At 36.6% G+C, this 25,759-nt stretch overlaps 1 protein-coding gene across 2 annotated transcripts; it reads left to right on the top strand.

Moving 5' to 3' along the window:
- Nucleotides 1–4,362: 4,362 nt before the first annotated feature.
- LOC123933678 (UDP-glucuronosyltransferase 2B31-like) lies at nucleotides 4,363–25,759 on the top strand. Of its 2 annotated transcripts, XM_045993118.1 has the most exons (6): nucleotides 4,363–5,126; nucleotides 8,779–8,927; nucleotides 10,590–10,721; nucleotides 11,363–11,450; nucleotides 21,001–21,220; nucleotides 25,272–25,759. In XM_045993118.1, the coding sequence occupies exons 1-6, from the start codon at nucleotides 4,403–4,405 to the stop codon at nucleotides 25,549–25,551; spliced, it is 1,593 nt and encodes a 530-aa protein (XP_045849074.1). In that variant the 5' UTR covers nucleotides 4,363–4,402; the 3' UTR covers nucleotides 25,552–25,759. The 2 variants fall into 2 exon arrangements, with proteins under 2 accessions (XP_045849074.1, XP_045849068.1); XM_045993112.1 differs by lacking the exon at nucleotides 21,001–21,220 and having other exon boundaries at nucleotides 4,364–5,126; nucleotides 25,272–25,369.

A 25,759-nucleotide genomic window follows, 5' to 3' on the forward strand; every position in this document is an offset into this window, starting at 1 on the left:
TTTTATGAGGGCAGCATCACCTTGATCCCCAAACCAGACAAGGTTCCCATCAAAAAATAGATTTACAGACAATATCCTTGATGAACACAGATGTGAAAATTCTCACCAAAATACTAGCCAATAAGTTCAAACAGTATATTAAAAGGATTATTCACCACAACCAAGTGGGATTTATTCCAGGGCTGCAAGGTTGGTTCAACATCTGCAAATCAGTCCATGTGATACAATACATTAAGAAAAGAAAGAATAGAACCACATGATCTTCTCAATAGATGCAGAAAAATCATTTGACAAAGTACAACATCCCTTCCTGATCAAAACTCTTCAAAGTGTAGGGATAGAGGGCACATACCTCAATATTATCAAAGCCATCTATGAAAAACCCACCACAAATACCATTCTCAATGGAGAAAAACTGAGACTTTTACACTAAGGTCAGGAACATGGCAGGGATGTCCATTATAACCACTGCTATTCAACATAGTACTAGAAGACCCAGCCTCAGCAATGAGACAGCAAAAAGAAATTCAAGGCATCCAAATCAGCAAAGAACTCAAAATATCACTCTTTGCAGATGATATGATACTTTTGTGGAAAACCCAAAAGAATCCACTCCAAATCTGCTATAACTTGAACAGGAATTCAGTAAAGTGTCAGGATATAAAATCAATGCACAGAAATCAGTTGCATTTCTTTACACAAAGAACAAGAACAGAGGAAAGAGAAATTAAGGAGTCAATCCCATTTACAATTGCACGCAAAATCATAACATACCTAGGAATAAACCTAACCAAAGAGGCAAAGAATCTATACTCAGAAAAGTATAAAGCATTCATGAAAGAAAGTGAGGAAGACACAACGAAATGGAAAAATGTTCCATGCTCCTGGATTGGAAGAACTAACGTTGTGAAAATGTCTATGCTACCAAAAGCAATCTACACATTTAATGCAATCCCTATCAAAATCCCACCCATTTTTTTCAAAGAAATGGAACAAATAATCCTAAAATTTTAAGGAACCAGAAAAGACCTCGAATAGCCAAAGGAATATTGAAAAAGAAAGCCAACGTTGTTGGCATGACAATTCCGGACTTCAAGCTCTATTACAAAGCTGTCATTATCAAGACAGCATGGTACAGGCACAAAAAGAGACACATAGATCAATGGAACAGAATAGGGAGCCCAGAAATAGACCCTCAACTCTATGGTCAACTAATCTTCGACAAATCAGGAAAGAATGTCCAATGGAAAAAAGACAGCCTCTTCAATAAATGGTGTTGGGAAAATTGGACAGCCATATGCAGAAAAATGAAATTGGACCACTGCCTTACACCACACATGAAAATAGACTCAAAATGGATGAGGGACCTCAATGTGAGAAAGGAATCCATCAAAATCCTTGAGGAGAACACAGGCAGCAACCTCTTCGACCTCAGCCGCAACAACATCTTCCTAGGAACATCGGCAAAGGCAAGGGAAGCAAGGGCAAAAATGAACTATTGGGATTTCATCAAGATCAAAATCTTTTGCACAGCAAAGGAAACAGTCAACAAAAAAGACAACAAACAAAAAACAAACAAACAAAAAAAAACAAAACAAAAAAAGACAACCTTTGTAGCAACGTGGACGGGACTGGAAGAGATTATGCTGAGTGAAATAAGTCAAGCAGAGAAAGTCAAGTATCATATGGTCTCACTTATTTGTGGAGCATAACAAAGTACACGGTGGACATGGGGAGATGGAGAGGAGAGGGAGTTGAGGGAAACTGGAAGGAGAGATGAACCATGAGAGATTATGGACTCTGAAAAACAACCTGAGGGTTTTGAAGGGGTGGGGGAGTGGGAGGTGAGGAACCAGGTGGTGGGTAATAGGGAGGGCACGTACAGCATGGAGCACTGGGTGTGGTGCAAAAACAATGAACACTGTTACGCTGAAAATAAACAAATTTTTAAAAAGTGAAAAAAAATAGACAACTGACAGAATGGGAGAAGATATTTGCGAACGACATATCAGATAAAGGGCTAGTATCCAAAATCTATAAGGAACTTAGCAAGCTCAACACCCAAAGAACAAACAATGCAATCAAGAAATGGGCAGAGGACATGAACAGACATTTCTGCAAAGAAGACATCCAGATGGCCAACAGACACATGAAAAAGTGCTCCACATCACTCGGCATCAGGGAAATACAAATCAAAACCACAATGAGATATCACCTTACACCAATCAGAATGGCTAAAATTAACAAGTCAGGAAATGACAGATGATGGCGAGGATGCGGAGGAAGGGAACCCTCCTCCACTGTTGATGGGAATGCAAGCTGGTGCAACCACTCTGGAAAACAGCATGGAGGTTCCTCAAAATGTTGAAAATAGAACTACCCTATGACCCAGCAATTGCACTACTGGGTATTTACCCTAAAGATACAAACGTAGTGATCCGAAGGGGCATGTGCACCCGAATGTTTATAGCAGCAATGTCTACAATAGCCAAACTATGGAAAGAACCTAGATGTCCATCAACAGATGAATGGATAAAGAAGAGGTGGTATATATACACAATAGAATACTATGCAGCCATCAAAAGAAATGAAATCTTGCCATTTGCGACAGTGTGGATGGAACTAGAGGGTATCATGCTTAGTGAAATAAGTCAATCAGAGAAAGACAACTATCATATGATCTCCCTGATATGAGGAAGTGGAGATGCAACATGGGGGGTTAGGGGAGTAGGAGAAGAAAAATGAAACAAGATGGGATTGGGAGGGAGACAAACCATAAGAGACTCTTAATCTCACAAAACAAACTGAGGGTTGCTGGGGGGAGGGGGGTTGGGAGTGGGAGAGGGGGTTATGGACATTGGGGAGGGTATGTGCTATGGTGAGTGCTGTGAAGTGTGTAAACCTGGCGATTCACAGACTTGTACCCCTGGGGATAAAAATACATTATATGTTTATAAAAAAAAAATAAATTAAAATACTGATTAGAAAAAAAAATAATAATGTTAACTTACCATTTGTGATAAAATGGAAAGACTGCGAGAGTATTACACTAAGAGAAGTAAGTCAGAGGGAGAAAGACAAATATCAAATGATACCACTTATATACAGAACCTAAAATAAAAAAAGAAGAAGAACAAAAGCAGAAAGACTCATCAATACAGAGAACTGACAGCTGCTATAAAACAAAACAAAACAAAACAAAACAAAAAACAAGAGAGGGAAAGCAAAATGGGTAAGGAGAGTAGGAGATACAAGCTTCCAGTTATTAATTGAATGTCAGGAGGATAAAAGGTACAACATAAGGAATATAGTCAAAGTTATTGTAATAGTTGTGTACCAACAAATGGAATCTACACTTGTGAGAATAACATAGCAGATAGACTTTTTGAGTCACTATGTTGTAACCTGAGACTAATGTAACATTGTGTGTTAACTATGCTTTTAAAAAAAGTAATAAAAAAAGATTTTTAAAAAACCCTCACCATGCACACACACACACACACACACACACACACACACACAAATTCATGAGGTGTTGGATGTGATAAATAATCCTGTGGTGCAAAGATTTCACAGTATATAAGTGAGGCAAGTCAGCATGTCGTACACCTTAAATATGCACAATGTTATAATAATGATATCTCAGTAAAGTCAGAAAACATATTCCTAACATAAAACATTATGCTAATTTGGGGAGCCAGTCACAAAAGACAACATGTTGTATAATTTCATTTATATGAAATGCACAGAACAGATGGTAAATATGACAAAAAGTAGATAAAATGTTGACTAAGGCTGGGAGATACAGAAAATGCAGTTTCATTAGAGGGTAAAAGTTCCCATTTGAGGTGACAAAAGTGCTCTAAAATTGATCATCATGGTGGTTGCACAATTCTGTGAATATGAGATGAACCACTGAATTGTACACTTAAAATCTGACAATTATGTAGTATATGAATTACATGTCAACCAAATTTTTATGAACAAAACCAAACAAAAATCTCTTGAACCATCATATCCAAGAAATAATATTCACCTATAAATTAACCTTAATTTTCTGTCACTGGGACTGCAGACAGTGAATTCTCACCACTGTCACTGACATTCTTCCAAAATATATTACATAACACAGGTGACTTGCACATGTTAGGTCATTGGCTCTTAGCTAGATGATAAAACTTATAAGCATGAAACAAATATTAAACACATTTGTGTACAAATGAAAGCATCTGTCTTTAAGTTTCTCCATTTGCCATCAAATAATCTGACTGTTCACATAATCTGTTTACTTTGAAATGTAAGAGTTATACTTTAACTTACTGAGTGATTTCTCCTTGACTATAAATACAAGCAATGGGACAAGGAAACAGGAATTTGCAAAGAAGCACTGCATTCCACCAGGATGTCTACGAAGTGGATTTCTGTTCTTCTGCTGCTACAGCTGAGTTGTTACTTCAGCTCTGGGAGTTGTGGAAAGGTGCTGGTGTGGCCCACAGAATATAGCCACTGGATTAATATAAAGACAATCCTGGATGAACTTGTCCAGAGAGGTCACGAAGTGACTGTTCTGACATCTTCAGCTTCCATTCTTGTTGATCCGAGCAAATCATCTGCTATCAAGTATGAGATTTTCCCTGCATCCATACTTAAAGATGATTTTAAGGATTTCGTCAGAAAAATGCTCGATATATGGATATATAACTTGCCAAGAGATACATTTTGGACATATTTTTCACAAATGCAAGAAATATTTTGGAAATCTTCTGACTGTATTCAAAAGCTCTGTGAGGATGTAGTTTTGAATAGGAATCTCATGACAAAACTACGAGAATCGAGGTTTGATGTCATTCTTGCAGATACCATTGGACCCTGTGGTGAGCTGCTGGCTGAGCTACTTAAAATACCTTTAGTGTACACTCTCCGCTTCTCTCCTGGCTATGAGTTTGAAAAGCACAGTGGAGGACTTCCTTTCCCTCCGTCCTATGTGCCTATTATCTTCTCAGAATTAAGTGATCAAATGACATTCATGGAGAGAGTAAAAAATATGATCTATGTGCTTTATTTTGACTTTTGGTTCCAGACATATAATGAGAAGAGTTGGGATCAGTTTTACAGTGAAGTACTAGGTAAGTCATGATTCTAGTTGGTAACATAAAGTCTTAATTCCTAGTGCCTAGGAAGGTGAGTTTGTATTAAGTCAGAGGAATTTGTCTTTTATAAATGAAATGATGAAAGGATAATATAAAATGATCTTCCAATCTCACAAATATTATGGAAAGACTTATATGACAGGACCAGTTCCAACTGTGTCATCCATTATTGAGTACATTACACTCCAGGAATTAATAACCACAAATTAAAGCACTAAGGATTTCTTGAAGCAATAACATATCTATTCATTGTGTGTTTGTAATACTTTATTTTTTTATTTTTTTCTGGATAAAGTGTTTTAAACTTCCTTTGTTATTTATTAAATACAGGTTGAAAATATTACTTTTGACATGCTTTACTTTTAAAATAATTTTAAATGACAGCATGTGGAGTCAAGATTTCCCAGATAACCCTTGCCCTCACACATGCATAAGGTCCCCCACTATCAGCATCCCCCACCAGAGTAGTACATTTGTTACAACTGGTGAACATACACTGATACATTATTATCATCCAAAGTCTATAATTTATAGTGGAGTTCACTTTTGGTGGTGTATATTCTATAGGTTTAGCAAATTTATAATGGTATGTATACACCACTATTATATCAGAGTAGTTTCACTGCCTTAAAAATCCTCTCTGCTGTGCCTATTTCCTACATATCCAATTTACTTTACTTTTCCCATTTTTTTTTAAAAAAAAGGCATTAGAGGGGTTCCTGGGTGGCTCAGTTGTTTAAGTGTCTGCCTTCAGCTCAGGTCATGATCCCAGGGTCCTCAGATTGAGCCCTGAATTGGGCTCTCTCTCAGCAGGTAGCCTGTTCCTCTCTCTTGCTCTGCCTGCCTCTTCCCCTGCTTGTGTGCGCTCTCTCTCTCTCTCTCTCTGTCAAATTGATAAAATCTTTTTTAAAGAAGACGTTAGAAATTTCACTATCTTGATGAAAGCAGAGATGTTAATTGAAGAGTCACATTTTTCTAGTACAACTGTCTTTAGAGTATTGAGGAAATTATTTCCACTTGTTTCCCTTTTTAAAATTAAAAAAATATATGTTTTGGGGCACCTGAGTGGCTCAGTGGGTTAAAGCCTCTGCCTTCAGCTCAGGTCATGATCCCGGAGTCCTGGGATTGAGCCCCACATCGGGCTCCCTGCTCGGAAGCGAGCCTGCTTCCCTTCCTCTCTCTCTGTCTGCCTCTCTGCCTACTTGTGATCTCTAACGGTCAAATAAATAATAAATAAAATCTTTAAAATATATATATATGTTTTGTTATATTACCTGAAAGATTCCTTCATAACTGGAAGAAATATTGGCTCTATCCCAGACTCAGGAACCTATGATAAGAATTTTCTAATGATCACAAATTCTTTCATTAGGACTTATAAATCATGCTTTAAAGGCCTAAAATCTTGTTGGAGGGAGCACATACACATTAACAGTTCACATATGCTACTGCATTAAAGAAAAAAATGAGTCAAAATTAATAGTGCCCATATCTATTTCCATAATTGATGAAAATATTCCAGCTGTTATTTGCAAATATTATTTAATACAGATATTATTATGCTCCTAATGTGAACCAAGTGCAATGCTAAGTACAAGGAGTCAAGCCATACTTTCAAAATCTCACAGTTTTCTTGGAAAATCTAGGATCTTGGGAATAACTTGCTAAATTATAGAAATGAGACTGAGTAGAGAAGAATGTTTCCCTTGCTTAATTGCTTGGGGAGCTCAAATAGTTGTTTACATTTGCATCTGTTACTTTTGCAGCATTTCAGAGGAAGTAAATGCATGTTCAATTTGATAGTGGCTTAGGTTTAATAATTGTTTATGATTGTGAATGTACTACAGTGATGTTAGAAATGAGACTTACACTTTGTCTTTCATATATACATATGAACAACATATATAAATATGTAAATATATATCTGCATCATTATATATGTTTGTATCATACATGTGTTCTATTGTCAAACTACAAATACTTTTAAACATTTTTGACTAAATTATTCCAAATTCCTTTCAGAAAATTTCCTAGTATATTCACATTACATTACTATTACCGTTACCTCATTCCCTCTACCTATTGCTTGTTGTAGGGTTCTTTACTTATTTATATATTTACTTTTATTTTGCATTAAGTTTTAATTTTAATTCCAGGATAGTTAACAGAGAGTGATTAGTCTCAGTTGTACAATATAGTTATTCAACAATTCTGGACATCACTCTGTGCCCGTCAGAAGTGCCCTCCTTAATCCCTCATCATCTATCGAAACCATCCACTTACCCACTGCCCCTCTAGTAACAGTTTGTTCTTTATAGTTAAGAGTCTTTTTCTTGGTTTGTCTCTCTCTTTCTTTGTCTTTTGCTCCTTTGTTTGGTTTCTTAAATTCCACATATGAATGAAATCATATGGTATTTGTTTTTCTCTGACTGACTTATTTTACTTAGCATAATAGTCTCTAGCTCCATCCATGTCATTGAAAATTGTGAGATTACATCTTTTAAAAAATGTTTTATTTCTTTTCTCGAGAAAGAGAGAAAGATTGGGAGAGAGAGGGAAAATCTGAAGTATACTCCACACTGAACACAGAGTCCCACTTGGGACTCTGACCACTAGATCAGGACCTGAGCCAAAACCAAGAGTTGGAGGCTTAACCAACTGAGCCAGCTGGGTGCCCTAATTTCTCATTCTTTTTTATGGCTGAGTAATATTCATTGTATAAATATACCATTTCTTCTTTAGCCATTCATCAGTTGATGAACACTTAAGCTGTTTCCATAATTTGGCTATTGTAGATAATGCTGCTCTAAACATTGGGGTACATGTATCCCTTGAATAAGTATTTTTGTATTCTGTGTACAAATACCTAGTAGTGCAATTGCTGAATCATAAGGTTCTTCTATTTTGAACTTTTTGAGAAACCTCCACACTTGTTTCTTGTGGCTTTGATTTTAGCCTTTCTGAAAGATGTGAGGTGATATCTCATTGGAGTTTTGATTTGCATTTCCCTGATGATGAGTGGTGTTGAGCATCTTTTCATGTGTCTGTTGGCCAAGTGTATGCCTTCTTTGGAGAAATGTGTGTTCATGCCTTCTATCCTTTTTTTTAAATTGGATTATTTGGTTTTGATGTATTGAGTTGTATCAGTTCTTTATATATTTTGGATATGAACTCTTTCTTTAGGGTTTTCTATAATATTCTTTATTATTATTATTATAGAAAAATAATATTTCTATAATATCTTGTCATCTGCAAATAGTGAGTTTTGCTTCTTCCTTACCAATTTGAATGGATTTTCTTTCTTTTTGTTGTCTGATTGCTATACACGGAACATGTAGTACTATATTGAATAAAACTCATAAGAGTGGACATTCTTCTCTTGCTCTTGACTTTGTGGAGTGAAGCTCTCAGTTGTTCCCCATTGAATATGATGTTCACTGTGGGTTTTCCATATAAGGCCTTTATTTTGTTGAGGTGTGTTCGCTCTAAACCAACTTCGTTGAGAGTTTCTATCATGAATGGATGTGCACATGGTCAAACACTTTTTCTGCATATATGGAAATGAACATATGATTTTTTTCTTTTCTCTTACTAATGAGATGTTTGTTTTGATTTTTTCCCCCTTCAGGAAGACCCACTACATTGTCTGAGTTAAGGAGGAAGGCTCAAATATGGCTCATTCGAACCTACTGGGATTTTGAATTTCCTCGCCCAATCCTACCAAATTTTGAGTTTGTTGGAGGACTCCACTGTAAACCTGCCAAACCCCTGCCTGAGGTAACTGATTCCTGTCTCTTTTGTTTTATTTGCTCTGAAGCATTTAACCAGTATTCTACTTAGAAATATCATTCCTCAACAATGTTTGTGTGTCCCAACAATATCTGCAGTCAAATCCAATGTTCACTTGCTGTCACTCCAACATTTACACAACTCCTCACTTGAGATCCCAAGATTTGACATCTTAGAGCATTAATGGGTTTGCTTAGATGATGAGAACATGTGTTTTCTGCCACATAGCAAGGCTAGACAAAAACCCAGTAAAGATCACTGGGGGAGGGACACCTGGGTGGCTCGGTCAGATAAGTGGCTGCCTTCTGCTCAGGTCATGATCCCAGGATCCTGGGATAGACACCCACATTGGGCTTCTTGCTCAGCGGGGAGCCTGCTTCTCCCTCTGCCTCTGCCTGCCACTCTGTCTGCTTGTGCTCTCTCCCTCTGACAAATAAATAAAATCTTTTAAAAAAATGATCATTGGGGGAACATGGTTCTCAACACAATAGCTGACCGACAAAATGAGCACAGCAAAAACTACATTTTGTACATAATAAGTACGACAAATTCTGCATATTTAATAAGGACCAAATAATTGCAATGACTTATAACTGAAAAATATTTGTAGTATAGAATTGCAAAATAATTTTGTTAATCTATAAGATGATACTTTATGAAAGAAAGCAATAAGGTAATATGTTTTAAGTTGATATTGTACCTTTAAGATATAAGAAAATCAAGCATCCCTTACTGAATGATTTTATGGTCTCTTCAACATCTTGTTGTCCACCTTTTATTGGTAATAAGATGAAACTAAGATCTTATTTGACGGTTAACCTAATACCAATTTTGATTACAAAATGTTTAAGTGCGTATGGTAACTTTCTCAGTCTAAATCCTGAGGTAAAACTAGCAAAAGTTCTATTCAGTCTAACACAAGTGTCCAGAACAGATAAATCCATAAATATAATGTATTTACACACTATGGAATATTAGTCATAAAACACAAGAAATGTCTAACACATACCGTAAGGTGGCAAAGCTTCAGGATGTTACAGAAAGTGCAAGGGGGCAATCACAAAAAGACATATAATCCACTGATATGAGGTATGAAGATTAATCAAATTCATATAAATACAAAGTATAATAATGGTTGATAAAGATGGCGAAGAAGGGAATGGGGAATTGTTATATCATGGGCACAGAATTTCAGTTTAGCAAGATGAAAAAGTTCTGGTGATTGGTTACCCAGCAGTGTAAATATAGACATTATTGACTGCATGCCCAGGAATAGTTAAAATGGTAAAATTTTTGTGTATGTCACCACAATTTAAAGATAAAAACAGACATTACTCTTAAAACCCTGATACTATTTGGTATCTCTCTTTAGCTGTTTGAAGAATTTTTCTTTTGAGATTTATTTCTTTGAGAGAGAGATGGGGGATAGGGGAGGGGAGCAGAGGGAGAGACAGAAGACCCAGCAGATTCTCCACTGAGTGTAGAGCCAGACTCAGGGTTCAATCTCACAACCCTGAGATCATGACCTGAGGTAAAATCAAAAGTCAGATACTTAACTGACTGAGCCACCCAGGTACCCCTGTAGAAATATTTTTTAATAGTGTTTGCTGTGGTGTTCTTTTTGTAATGGAAAAAATTCTTTCTTCACAGGAAATGGAAGAGTTTGTCCAGAGCTCTGGAGAAAATGGCATTGTGGTGTTTACACTGGGATCTATGATCAGTAACATGCCAGAGGAAAAAGCCAATGTGATTGCATCAGCACTTGCACAGATTCCACAAAAGGTTAGATAATGTAACTTAATCCTATGCAACTACTTAATGAGTTTGTTAAACTGTGTAAAGAGTTTGTTTGCCCTTTCTTTCATGACATGGAAACCATGATGATAGCTCCAATTTATCTCAGATATGAGCAAAATATAAATGGCAGATGGTAAAGTGGTAGTACAGAAGGTGTTTTGACAATAACTTTGGCATTAACATTGAGATTGGAAAGAAATATATTTAGGAGGTATATAATTAGGAGATATTTCTATAGAAGAAATAAATAGGTAATATTACATTGGAAGATGATAGCAGTTATAATAGATAAAACAAACAAATTTCCAGTTTGTGTGCACTATAATTATAATAACTGCCCTAAAAATTTCTTAAATACTTATATTTGTCACTGCTAATCTCATTTGTCTAATCTCTACGTGTGAAGCATCATGATTACATTCATACTTGATTGAATGTAAAAATAAGTAAAAATGTGGTTGTTTTATTATACCAACATTTTGGTAGTCTCATTTTTAATATTTTTGTCCTGTTATTTATCAGTCAGTGAAAGGGGTCTAACTAGAGTATTTCTTAATTTCTTTAAAATTCTAATGTGCTATAACTTCAAAGTTTCAACTCATGAAATAAAGGATTCTCTTTAACAGGTTCTATGGAGATTTGCTGGCAAGAAACCAGACAAATTAGGGCCAAATACTCGGCTGTATGACTGGATCCCCCAGAATGACCTTCTTGGTAAGAATCTGGAAAACTTAAACAAATAAACAAATAAGAAAAAATAAATTAATTAAAAAAAAAAGAATCTGGAAAACCTTGAATTAAAAGTAATGCTAAACAAAATGGTAAGAGTTCCCAAGCAGCAAGCTGATTTACATTCATTATTGAAAAATTCAAAAACAAGACTTAACTTCTTTACATTTACTTTGCAGTGCTGGGTTGGGGGGGGAGATCAGATACAGGATGTTATTATACACCGTCATATTCCTTATGACCAGAATCAAAGTATCTTTACTTCAGGTGTAATTCCTTCTCAAGGGTAATTTTCTAATTTTTAATTTAAATGCAAATAGCCAACATAGAGTGCTTCATTAGGTTCAGTTGTACTGTTCAATAATTTGTCAATTGCATATAACACCCAGTGATCACCCCATCAACTGCCCTCCCTAATGTCCATCACCCAATTACCCTATCCCCCATTCACCTCCCCTCCAGCAACCCTTGGTTTTCTCCCTATAGGGGCAAACTATAGCAAACCATAGGTTTGTCTCCCTGTATGATTTCTTTCCATTCTGTTTTCCCTCCTTCCCCTATGCTCCTCTGTGCTGTTTCTTATATTCCACATATGGGTGAAAGCATAAGATTATTGTCTTTCTCTGATTGACTTAATTCATTCAGCATAATACCCTTCAGTTCCATCCATGTCAGTGTAAATGGTAAGTATTCACCCTTTATGATGGCTACGTAATATTCCATTGAATAATATACCACATTATCTTTATCCACTCATCTCTCCGTGGATATCTCAGCACTTTCTACAGGTTGGCTATTGTGGACATTGCTGGTATACAGCAATGTTACAGCAGTGCTCCTTCAGGTCAATACCTTTATATCTTTGAGGTAAATACCTAAAAGTACAATTGCTGGGTCATAAGGTAGCTCTGTTTTAACATCTTGAGGAACCTCCATAATATTTTCCAGAATGACTACACCAGCTTGCATTCCCACCAACAGTGTAAGGGGGTTCCCCTTTCTCCACATCCTCACCAACATTTGTTGTCTCCTGTCTTGTTAATTTTAGTCAGTCAGACTGGTGTAATGTGGTATCTCACTGTGATTTTGATTTGTATTTCACTTGATGTCAAGGGATGTTGAGCATTTTTTCATGTGCCTGTTGGCCATTTTCATGACTTCTTTGCAGAAATGTCTGTTCATGTCTTCTGCCCATTTCTTGAGTTGGATTCTATGTTTTTTGGGTGTTGATGTTGGTAAGTTCTTTATAGATCTTGGATATCAGCCCTTTATCTAATATGTCATTTTCAAATATCTTCTCCCATTCTGTAGGTTGTCTTTTACTTTTGTTGACTGTTTCCTTTGCTGTCCAGAAACTTTTTATCTCGAGGAAGTCCCATAAGTTCATTTTTGCTTTGTTTCCCTTGTCATTGGAGATATCTCTAGCAAGAAGTTGCTGCGGCTGAGGTTGAAGAGGTTGCTACCTGTGTTCTCTGGAATTTGGGTGGATTCCTGTCTTACAGTTAGGTCTTTCATCCATTTTGAGTTTATCCTTGTGCATGGTGTAAGAAATAATCCAGTTTCATTCTCTAAACATGACTGTCAAATCTTCCTAGCACAATCAATTGAAGAGACTGTCCTTTTTTCATTGGATATTCTTTCCTGCTTTGTCAAAGATTAGTGGGCCATAAAGTTGAGGGTTCCTTTTGGGATTCTCTCTTCTTTGCCATTGATCTAAGTTTCTCTTTTTGTGCCAATTCCGCACTGTCTTGATGATTATAGTTTTCTAATAGAACTTGAAGTCTAGAACTGTGGTGGCACCAAACTTTGGTTTTCTTTTTCAACATTTCTTTTTCAACATTTGGGGTCTTTTCTGGATCCATACAAATTTTAGGATTATTTGTACCAGCTTTTTGAAAATTGTTGATGGTATTTTCATTGGGATTGCACTGAATGTGTTGATTGCTCTGGGTACCATGGACATTTTAACAATATTTATTCTTCCAATCCATGAGCATGGAATATTTTTTCATTTCTTTGTGTCCTCCTCAAATTCCTTCACAAGTCTTCTGTAATTTTTAGAGTACAGATCCTTTACCTCTTTGGTTAGGATTATTCCAATGTATCTTATGGTTTTGGGTGCAATTTTAAATAGGATGGACTCCTCAATTTCTCTTTCTTCTGTCTCATGGTTAGTGTATAGAAATGCAACTGGTCTCTGTGCATTGATTTTATTTTCTGCCATGTGACTGAATTCCTATATCAGTTCTAGCAATTTGGGGGTAGAGTGTTTGGGGTTTTCCAAATAAAGTATCATGTCATCAGCAAAGACTGAGAGTCTGACTTCTTCTTTGCCGATTTGAATGCATTTGATTTCTTTTTGTTATCTGCCTGCTGAGGCTAGGACTTCCAGTACTATGTTGAACGAAAAATGGTGAGAGTGGGCATCCTTGTCATATTCCTGACTTAGAGAAAAAGCTCTGTTTTCCCCCCATTGAGAGTGATATTCACTGTGGGCTTTTCATAGATGGGTTTTATGGTATTGAGATAGTTTCCATCGATGCCTACACTGTGGAGAGTTTTAATTAAGAAACATACTCTGTTTTGTCAAATGTTTTTCTGCATCAATAGAGAAGGACATATATGGTTCTTGCTCTTTCCTTCATTAATGTGATGTATTACATTGATTGATTTGTGAGTGCAGAACCACCCTGTAGCCCAGGAATAAATCTCACTTCGTTGTGGTGAATAATCCTCTTAATGCACTGTTGGATCTTATTGGCTAGTATCTTGGTGAGAAATTTTGCATCCATGTTCATCAGGTGTATTGGTCTGTAATTCTCCTTTTTGGTGGAGCCTTTGGTTTGGAGATCAAGGTAATGCTGGCCTCATAAAATGAAGTCAGAAGTTTTCCCTCCATTTCTGTTTTTTGAAACAGCTTCAGAACAATAGGTATTATTTCTTCTTTAAATGTTTGTTAGAATTCCCATGAGAAGCCATCAGCTCTCATCTCTTGTTGATTGGGAGATTTTTTTCTTACTACTTCAAAATCCTTCCTGGTTATCAGTGTGTTCACATTTTCTATTTCTTCTTGTTTCAGTTTTAGTAGTTTATACATTTCCAGAAATACAGCCATTTCTTCCAGATTGCCTAATTTGTTGTTATTTAGTTGCTCATAACATATACTTAAAATTATTTGTATTTCCTTTGTGTTGATCATGATCTCTACGCTTTCATTCATGATTTTATTAATTTGGGTCATTTCTCTCTTCTTTTTGATAATCTGGCTACTGATTTTTTGATGTAATTAACTCTTTGAAAGAACAAGCTTCTAGTTTCATTGATCTGCTCTACTCTTTTGGTTTATATTTCATTGATTTGTGCCCTAATTGTTATTTTTTTCTTCTGCTTGGTGTAAGCTTTATTTGCTGTTCTTCCTCCACTTCTTTCGTTTTAAAGATAGCTTGTATATTGAAACCTTTCTAATTTTTTTTGAAAAAGGCTTGCATTGCTATGTACTTCCCTCTTAGGACTGCCTCTGCTGCATCCTATAGGTTTTGAACAGTTGTGTTTTCATTTTCAATGGTTTCCATGAAACTTTTTAATTCTTTCTTAATTTCCTAGTTGACCCATTCTTTCTTTAGTAGAATTTTCTTTTACCTTCAAATGTTTGAGTCCCTTCCAAACATCCTCTTGTCATTGAGTTCAAGTTCAAAGCATCATGCTCTGAAAATATGCCAGAGATAATCAAAATCTTTTGTTATGGGTTGAAAAACAATTTGTGACCCAGTATATGATCTAGTCTGGAGAATGTTCCATGGGCACTTGAGAAGAATGTGTATCCTGCTGCTTTAGATGGAATGTTTGTATATATCTGTGAAGTCCATCTGCTCCACTGTGTTATACAAAGCCCTTGTTTCCTTGTTGATCTTCACTTAGATGTCCATTACAGTGAGTGCAACATTGACATTCCCTATGATTGTACTATTATCAATATGTTACTTTAATTTCTTTATTAATATACTTATATAAATTATTGCTTCAAAGTTAGAGGCATACATATTTTTTTCTTTTTCTTTTTCTTTCTTTATTTTCAGCGTAACAGTATTCATTTTTTTTGCACCACACCCAGTGCTCCATGCAGTACATGCCCTCCCTATTACCCACCACCTGGTTCCTCAACCTCCCACCCCCCACCCCATCAAAACCCTCCGGTTGTTTTTCAGAGTCCATAGTCTCTCATGGTTCATCTCCCCTTCCAGTTTTCCTCAACTCCCTTCTCCTCTCCATATCCCCATGTCCTCCATGTTATTTGTTATGCTCCACAAATAAGTGAAACCATATGATAATTGACTCTCTCTGCTTGACTTATTTCTCTCAACATAATCTCTTCCAGTCCCGTCCATGTTGCTACAAAAGTTGGGTATTCATCCTTTCTGATGGAGGCATAATACTCCATCGTGTATATGGACCACATCTTCCTTATCCATTCATCCGTTGAAGGGCATCTTGGTTCTTTCCACAGTTTGGCGACCATGGCCATTGCTGCAATAAACATTGGGGTACAGATGGCTCTTCTTTTCACTACATCTGTATCTTTGGGGTAAATAGCCAGCAGTGCAATTGCAGGGTCATAGGGAAGCTCTATTTTTATTTCTTGATGAATCTCCACACTGTTCTCCAAAGGGGCTGCACCAACTTGCATTCCCTCCAACAGTGTAAGAGGGTTCCCCTTTCTCCGCATCCTCTCCAACACACGTTGTTTCCTGTCTTGCTAATTTTGGCCATTCTAACTGGTGTAAGGTGGTATCTCAAAGTGGTTTTCATTTGAATCTCCCTGATGGCTAGTGACAATAAACATTTTTTCATGTGTCTGATAGCCATTTGTATGTCTTCATTGGAGAAGTGTCTGGTCATATCTTCTGCCCATTTTTTGATATGATTATCTGTTTTGTGTGTGTTGAGTGAGGAGTTCTTTATAGATCCTGGATATCAGCCTTTTTTCTGTACTGTCATTTGCAAATATCTTCTCCCATTTCGTGGGTTGCCTTTTTGTTTTGTTGACTCTTTCCTTTGCTGTGCAGAAGCTTTTGATCTTGATGAAGTCCCAAAAGTTCATTTTTGCTTTTGTTTCCTTGTCCTTTGGAGACATACCTTGAAGAAGTTGCTGTGGCTGATATCAAAGAGGTCACTGCCTTTGGTCTACGCTAGGATTCTGATGAATTCCTGTCTCATGATGAGGTCTTTTATCCATTTCTAGTTTATCTTTGTGTACGGTGTAAGAGAATGGTCGAATTTCATTCTTCTGCATATAGCTGTCCAGTTTTCCCAGCACCATTTATTGAAGAGACTGGTTTTTTTTTTCCACTGTATATATTTGCCAATTTTGTCAAAGATTATTTGACCATAGAGTTGAAGGTCCATTTCTGGGCTCTCCACTCTGTTCCACTGGTCTATGTGTCTGTTTTTATGCCAGTACCACACTGTCTTGGTGATTACAGCTTTGTAATAAAGCTTGAAATCGGGTAACGTGATGCCACCAGTTTTGTTTTTGTTTTTCAACATTTCCTTTGCAATTCGGGGTCTCTTCTGATTCCATACAAATTTTAGGATTATTTGCTCCAGCTCTTTGAAAAATACTGGTGGAATTTTGATCAGAATGGAATTAAAAGTATAGATTACTCTAGGTAGTATAAACATTTTAACAATGTTTACTCTTCCAATCCAAGAGCATGGAATGGTCTTCCATCTTTTTGTGTCTTCTTCAATTTCTTTCATGAGTGTTCTGTAGTTCCTCGAGTACAGGTGAAAATACAGAAAGGGAAAGTAGAGAATCAATTCCATTTACTATAGCACCAAGAACCATAAGATACCAGGGAATAAACCTAACCAAAGAGGTAAAGAAGCATACATATTTATAATTGTTAGATCTTCTTGTTGGAAAGAAGTGTCTCTCTTCATCCCTTTCTACAGACTTTGGTCTAAAATCTGATTTTTCTGACATGACGATTGCCACCCCAGCTTCTTTTGATGCCCATTAGCATGAAAAATTGTTTTCCACCCCCTCACTTTCAATCTGGAGGTGTCTTTGAGTCTAAAATGTGTCTCTTGCAGACAACATATCAATGGTTTTTGCTTTTTTTATGTAATCTGATACCCTGTGTCTTTCAGTAAGTCCATTTAGCCCATTTCATTCAGAGTAACTCTTGAAAGATATGAGTGTTGTGCTATTGTATTCCCATAAAGTCACTGATTCTGTAGGTTGTCTCTGTTCCTTTCTGGTCTATGTTACTTTTGGACTCTCTCTTCACTTAAAGGATCTCCTTTAATATTACTTTCAGAGCTGGTTTAGTGATCAGAAATTCTTGGAATTTCTGTTTGTCTTGGAAGCATTTACTCTCTTCTATTTTGAATGACAGCCTTGCTAGATAAAGTATTCGTGGCTTCATATGTGTCTTCCTTAGCACTCTAAATATATCATGCCAGCCGTTTCTGGCTTGCCAGGTCTCTATAGATAGGTCTGCTGCAAGTCTAATGTCTCTACCTTTGTAGGTTATGGACCTCTAGTCCCAAGCTGCTTTCAGGATTTTCTTTTTGTCTCTGAGATTTGCAAGTTTCATTGTTATGTGGCAAGGGGTTCACCTATTTTTATTGATTTTCAAGGGAGTTCTCTGTGCCTCCTGGACTTGAATGCCTGTTTCCTTCCTCAGCATAGGGAAATTCTCAGCTATGATTTGCTCAAACATTCATCATGGACACGTCTTTCTCTTTCTCTGGGACCCCAAAACTCTAATACTATTTTGCTTTATGGGATCACTGATTTATAAAATCTCCCCCAACCTCTGGGTCCATTCATTGTTTTTCTTGCTTTCCTCTAGATTCCTTCCTTTCCATCATCTTGTCTTCTATGTCACTGACTCTTCTGCCTCATTTACCTAGGCTGTAAGAGCATTCATTTTAGATAGCATCTCAGTTAAAGTATTTTTAATTTGTCTGATTAGATTTTATTTCTGTACTCAGAGATTCTCTAGTATGTTTATCACTCGTTTAAAGCCCACTTAGTAACTTTATAACAATTGTCCTGAATTCCAGCTCTGGCATTTTACTTATATTCATTTTTATTATATCTGTGGCAGAGAGTATCACCTATGGTTCCTTCTTTTGTTGTGATTTCCTCCTTCTAGGCATTTTACCCAGAATAAATGGAAGAATGAGACAACAAAATAAAAAATATCAATCATGAATCAAATGAAACACACACTAGACAAATCCAAGGAGGTCAGAAACTAAAAAAGACAAAGAAAAAAGAAAGGTGGAGGGGGAGAGAGATTATAATCTCCCAGGTGGAGAAAACATGGTGATCCACTTGGTTCGGGGTGTATTTTGGTCTGTTAGAAGACATTAAATCCCTAACGTAAAGAAAGCAAAACTCATATAAACACAAAAATATAATTGAAACAGTGAGAGGAAGCTAAAAATGAAGACTAAATCTATAAAACGTAAATTTAAAAATGAAAGCTAAAAAAATACTTAAAAACAAAGAATTGATAAAATAAGAAACCAGTTGTGGTGCCTGGGTGGTTCAGCCACTTAAGCTATTGCCTTTGGCTCAGCTCATGGTATCCAAGTTTTGAGATCGAGCCCTACATTGGCTCCCCCTCAGCATGGAAACTGCCTCTCTCTCTCTTTCCCTCTGCAATTCCCCCCTGCTCTGTCTCTCTCTCTCACACACATATAAACAATATGTTTGAAAAAAATAAAATAAGAAACCAGTTGAAAAGGAAAAAAAGAATAAAAGAACAAGAGATTTTAACCTGAAAATTAAATGACTCTTGAGGAAAACTGAATTCTATTTTCCTTCTCTCTTGGAGTTTTATAGTCCTCTGTGCTCCAAAACTGGGTATTCCCTGTTGTTTCTGCTGGTCTTCTAGGAGAAGGGCCAACTGCCCTGATTCTCAGGTGTCTTTGCCAGGCAGATTTGCACAACAACTTGACAGGGGTTGGGCTCAGTGTAAGCATTCTGATTGCTCTCTGTGGCTTTTGTTCACTGAAGACCCTCTGTGCCTCTTTGAAGGATGAAAATTAAAATGGCTGCATGCCAGTCTCCAGCCCTGGAGCTGAAAGATCACAGCCCGTTCTCTTCAACAAATCTTCAGGGATAAGTAGTTTTCAGTTCTGTTTGTGCCAAACTGCAGACTCATGTGGTGTGCACCCACACTGATCCTCCCAGAGGAAGGTGGAGGGTTACCATATTTTGGCCCTTTGGAGGTCCCCCACACAGAGAATGGTCACCCAATCATGGTGCTGTTTGCAGCTTATGGCAAACTGAGCTGAGAGCCCCCTCCCTGTCTGACTGAACATAACTGGTTTCTCTGCTCTAATGGATTGGGAATTCTGCAGCTCAGGCACCCCTGTTCTTTCTGTGACCCCAGGGAACCTAAGACCACACTGTCCCACCTAGGATTCTGCCCCATTTTGTCACCTAAGCACCTTTCATGCAGGGACATCTCTCCCTGAAACAGAATTCTAAAGAGTCTGGATTTGCACTCTCATGCTAAATCACTTTGTGGTAGCCAGCTTATGGATGCTCCCTCCCCCTACCATTTATCTTCCAAATATACCCTCAGATTCAGTTTTCTGCACCTCCCACCGTGCAAAAAGTGCCCACTTTTCTATTTGTAGAATTTCAGCAATTCTTTTCTTACATTTCAAGTTGAATTCATAGGTGGTCAGAATGGTTTGAATAATTATCTGGCTAAATTCAGGGACAAGATGAAATGAGGTCCCTTACTCTTCCACCATCTTGCCTCTCCCAATAAATATTTAATAACTAAATGGATCATCACTTTGTCTCCTAATTCTCCCACTTTATTCCTATCTTTTCCCATTCTGCAAGGGTATTCAGTGCTAATGAAAAATTATTACCAGTGACTCTACACTTTCTGCAGGAAAACACCATAATCGTTTTCATGAAGTCATAACACGTTTCATGATAAAGTGCAGTCTTTCTTTCCCCTGATTTGAACCACCACTGTCATACTTCCTGTTGCCTTGACACTCTACATGTTAAACTCAGTGACTTTACTGTTTAAGAGAATATGTTCTAATATGCCACCTCCTTTTCTTTTCTTTTCTTTTTTTTTCTTTTTGCACATGCTATTCTTTTTTTTCCATTTTATTTATTTTTTCAGCGTAACAGTATTCATTGTTTTAGCACAACACCCAGTGCTCCATGCAAAACGTGCCCTCCCTATTACCCACCACCTGTTCCCCCAACCTCCCACCCCTGAACCTTCAAAACCCTCATGCTATTCTTTATCCAGAATTTTCCCTTTCAATCTGTCTGTTCAGCCATCTTCTAACCATTTTTCAAGTTACAACTACCTCATCAATTTTCATTGACTTCTCCAACAGCTTTATGCACTTCTTGCTCTGGGATCAAAAAGACATTTTAATGCTATTTCATATGTCTTGTACTATGTGCCTTATGTTGCTAAACTCTCCTTTTTTTCCAAGAATTATAATTACTAATGTGCTGAGATTCATCCAATCCTAGGTCATCCAAAAACCAAAGCCTTTGTAACTCATGGTGGAACCAATGGCATCTATGAGGCGATCCACCACGGGATTCCAATGGTGGGCATTCCCTTGTTTGCGGATCAACCTGATAACCTTGCTCACATGAAGGCCAAGGGAGCAGCTGTCAGTCTGGATTTCCACACACTGTCTAGTACAGATTTGCTCAATGCATTGAGGATGGTCATTAATAACTCTTCGTGAGTACTGTAATTGTTTTCATTAATAATATTTATAGATAGGTTCTTCTATCAATGATGACTATGCATTTCATCCTATATTTAAGAAGCTAATTTTGAAATTTTATTATGTATAACTGATCTTAAACCTACCTTCATTTTTAACCAGACATTTATTCCAAAGTTGCTTTTTAACCCCATTGATTTAATGGGCTGCAACAATTTTCTATATCAGCAAATGCAAAAGTTATATATGGAATTGTAAGAACACGTTTAAAATTATGATAGAATTCCTAGAATGAAAGAATGAAGAATTTTCAGTTATGTAAAATAACTTTCAATTCAGTACCAAGAATTTCCAAAACTATAAATCTTTTTGCCCAAGAATTAATTTTGATTTTTATTTTAATATAATTTATAATATGTGATTTATGTACCATAATATTTAAAGTACAAAAATCAAACATATATAGTATGTTACAGAATTATGAAGCCATGACTATAATCTAAGTTTGGGTCATTTTCATTAACCCAAAAAGGAATTGCGTATGAATTGGAAGTCATTTCCCATTCTTCTTGCCTTAAGTAAACAATCTACTTTCTGGCTCTACAAATTTGTTGTATTCTGGATATTTCATACAAATGGAATCATACAATTTATGGCCTTTTGCACGTGGCCTCTCTCACTTGGCATGTTTTTGAGTTTCACTGATGTGGTAGTTTTGCATTGCTGAATAATATTCTATGGTATGGCTATATTACAATCTATTTATTCATTCATCAGTTCATTGCATTTTGGTTAATTCCACATTTAGGAATTATAAATACTACTTCAGATGGTATTGTGTGAACAAAATTTGTCACTTCCTTTGGAAATGAAAGGAAAATTTTGGAAATTCTAGGAGTAGAATTGCTGGTCAAATGTTAACGATGTAAAGAACTGCCAAATTGATATCCAAATGAGATATCATTTTACATTTCCACTAGCTGAGTATGGGAGATCCAAGTTCTCCACATCATTACCAACACTTGTTATCATCTGGGTTTTTTTATTTAAGATTTATTTATTTATTTATTTGACAGACAGAGATCACAAGTAGGCAGAGAGGCAGGCAGAGGGAGAGGGGGAAGCAGACAACTTGCTGAGCAGAGAGCCTGATGCAGGGCTCGATCCCAGGACCCCAAGATCACGACCTGAGCTGAAGGGAGAGGCATAACCCACTGAGCCACCCAGGTGCCTCTATCATCTGTTTTATTACAGGCATTCCAGTGGGTGTGACGTAGTCTTGATTAGGTGGTCTTGTGCTCTTGATTGACATTTCCCTTGTAGCCAAATTTATTAAGCATCTTTACATATGCCAATTGCCATCCATGTGTCCTCTTTAGAGAAATGTCTATTCCAATTCTTTGATAATTTTTAAATTTGATTATTTGTCTAACCTTATTAAAGAATTTGTTATGTGTTATGAATATAACACATTAACAGATATATGATTTTTTAATGTTTTCTTCCATCCTGGTTGACTTGATTTTTCACTTTCTTGATTATGTCCTTTGAAGAGAAAACTTTTTAAAGATGATAACATAAATAAAGAAATTTCCTGTATTACACAAGAAAATAATGTGTGGGAATTTGTAGTTCCTTGCACAGCAACCACGAATTCAGTATTTGTTACTACTACCAGTATTAATATTATATTAGGAGGGTATCATTTAAAGGAATACTGAAAAATGCATTATTGAGAAGAAAAAGGTTGAACAATGAATTAATAAAATACTTAAATAGATAAGAAAGAAAAAGAATATATGGCACGTAGGAGAAATAGAACAGAAAATAGAGAATAAGACAGGAGGTAAAAATATAAATATGCCAGCACTTACATTAAACTTAAACAGATTATATAATTTAAAGACAAAGTGTCAGAATGCATTTTAAAAACTATATACTGTTTATAAGACATGTTCAAACAGAAATGTAGAAAAGGATTTTAAGTACAAAGGTAGAAATGAACTATTTTAGCAGTAACCATTTAGAAAGATGTTGTGCCTATGCGACTATCAGACAGAGTACTCCAGAATCACTAGCAAAAATAAAGATACATATTTCATAACGATACATAGACTGATCTGTCAAAACAACACCAATTAGTAACTGGTGACACCTACCATGAAGATATCAAAATGCAGCAGATGTAGACAGAAGAACAAACAAATATACAACTCTGCAGTCATAATATTGTGTTTTCAAACATCTTTCTCAATAAAATAGAAAAAGAATACAAAAAAAGAAAGAAAGGAAGGAAGGAAGGATGGATGGATGGAGAAGATAATGGAATGACTAAATTCCTAAATGATGTAAAGGATTCAATTTGAAATATAACCTATCCGACATACATATACATCATAATATATAAAACAACAGAGAATACATATATTTCAAGAATGGAATAGATACTGGAATTAACCATATGCTGGGCTATACACCAAGAGTAAATTTGGAAAATATAAATCATCAACAGTATACTGTCCAGCCTTACTGGAATTCACTTAGAAATTGTCACAAAGAAAGATAACGGAAACATATTTAAACTTTGGAAATTAAGCAATCTATTTCTACATAATTCAGTCAATAAAGAAACCACAACCCTAAATAACCTTCTCAGCAATTCCACTTTCACTTTATATACAGACACAACTGTATAAACATGCAAATCTAAAGAAATACACAAGAATTTTAGGACAGCTTTAGTAATAACAGCTAAAAAATTGTTAACACAAATGTCCACTAATCGATAAATGAAGAAATACTCTGTGGTATTGCCAAACAATGGCATACTCTACAGTAATAGAATTAACTGACAACTGTTAGACAAAAGACAAAAGGGAATGAGTGTTATCTTGTGATTCTGATACATAAATAATAAAAGCTAATCTATGATGACTAAAAGGGTCAGAGAAGATGGGATCCTTCTGGGAAGCGTGTGATACCCTATATCAATATCTTAGTAGTAGATGTATTATTACATCCACTTCACAATAATAGTCTAGCTAATTTTGAATTTATGAGCTATTCAGTTAAGACTATGTGCATTTTTCTTATGTTATATATTTAAATGTTATTACGGAAAATATGTTTTAAAATTCTAGGTTTCAAGGAGTAGCACACACATGCACACACACACACACACACACACACACACACACACACATCCCAAATGTCTAAGGGTGCTTTGATAGTGTGGCCCAGGAAAGCCTGAGATGGAACACAGAGCTGGGTCCTCTATCAATATGTAAAAGCAGCTTAGGAGTGTTGCAGGAAAAAATGTCCAGCAGAGAGACAGAGGGGACAGAAAGTGCAAAGCTGCTTACGTGAGGACATGTTTGGCAACTTTAGTGAACTCCTAGCAGGCCTTTATACCTATTAACAGAGTGTACATGGGACAAAGTGACAGGAGGAGAAGTTGCCGGGGGGCTGTATCGGTAAGATCCTATAGTCCAAAATACATAGCTGGATAAATCCATAGCTGGATAAATCCATAGCTGGATTTATTCTACAGGTAATGAGAAGCCAGTTGGAAATTTTGAGCAGGGAAGTGCCATGATCTGATATCGGTTTCAAAAATCAGACTGGCTGCAGGATGGAGAATAAAGAGTAGAGGGTAGAAGAGTGGAGGCACAGGGACCAGTGAGGTGGCATTTACTTACCATGACACAATTCCCTTCACTGCTTCCTGAGATCATTCTATAAGTGCATTCCCACCATCTCATTTACAGCTGTTACAAGGGCCCACAGCATTTTCTCTGTTAGAAAAGATCAAACTATCCTCACTGCACTTCCATTTTCACTTCTTAGAATAGTTGGTGATGGGAAAATTCCAATTTAAATGCCAAATCTCCAGTGCGGATCCAAATAAAAAACATACTGCTTCTGTAATTCTATGACCTATATTTTGAATCATGTGTGAGTTTCACTTTTCAAAACCTTTCACTTTTCAAAAACCTTTCATGGGAATTATACGATTAGGCAAATGAGCTTCCTTTCAATGTTGGTATCTTTATGTTTTTGCTTTAGATACAAAGAGAATGCTATGAGATTATCAAGAATTCACCATGATCAGCCTATAAAGCCCTTGGATCGAGCAGTCTTCTGGATAGAGTTTGTCATGCGCCACAAAGGAGCCAAACACCTCAGGCCAGCCTCCCATGACCTCACCTGGTTTCAGTACCACTCTTTGGATGTGATTGGGTTCCTGCTGGCCTGTGTGGCAGCTGTCTTATTTGTCACCACACAGTGTTGTCTGTTTTGTTATCGGAAGTTTGCAAAAACAGAGAAGAAGGAAAAAAAGGAGTAGTTACATCTAGGGCCTCAAGTTGGTATGCCTCATAAATGGGACTCATCCAGTTTATTCCAGCAAGAAGCTGTGATAGAGGGTTTCTTCCTCCTGTGACAAAATGACTTTTCACAACTTAGTTTCTCAGATCAAAATCTGTTTTCAAGGGATTTACAGCCTATTTAAGAGCTAGAAATGTCATGCCAAAAGGAAAACTGGGAAAAAATAA

Source organism: Meles meles, chromosome 2 (assembly GCF_922984935.1).
Source record: "Meles meles chromosome 2, mMelMel3.1 paternal haplotype, whole genome shotgun sequence".
Classification (NCBI taxonomy): Eukaryota; Metazoa; Chordata; class Mammalia; order Carnivora; family Mustelidae; genus Meles; species Meles meles.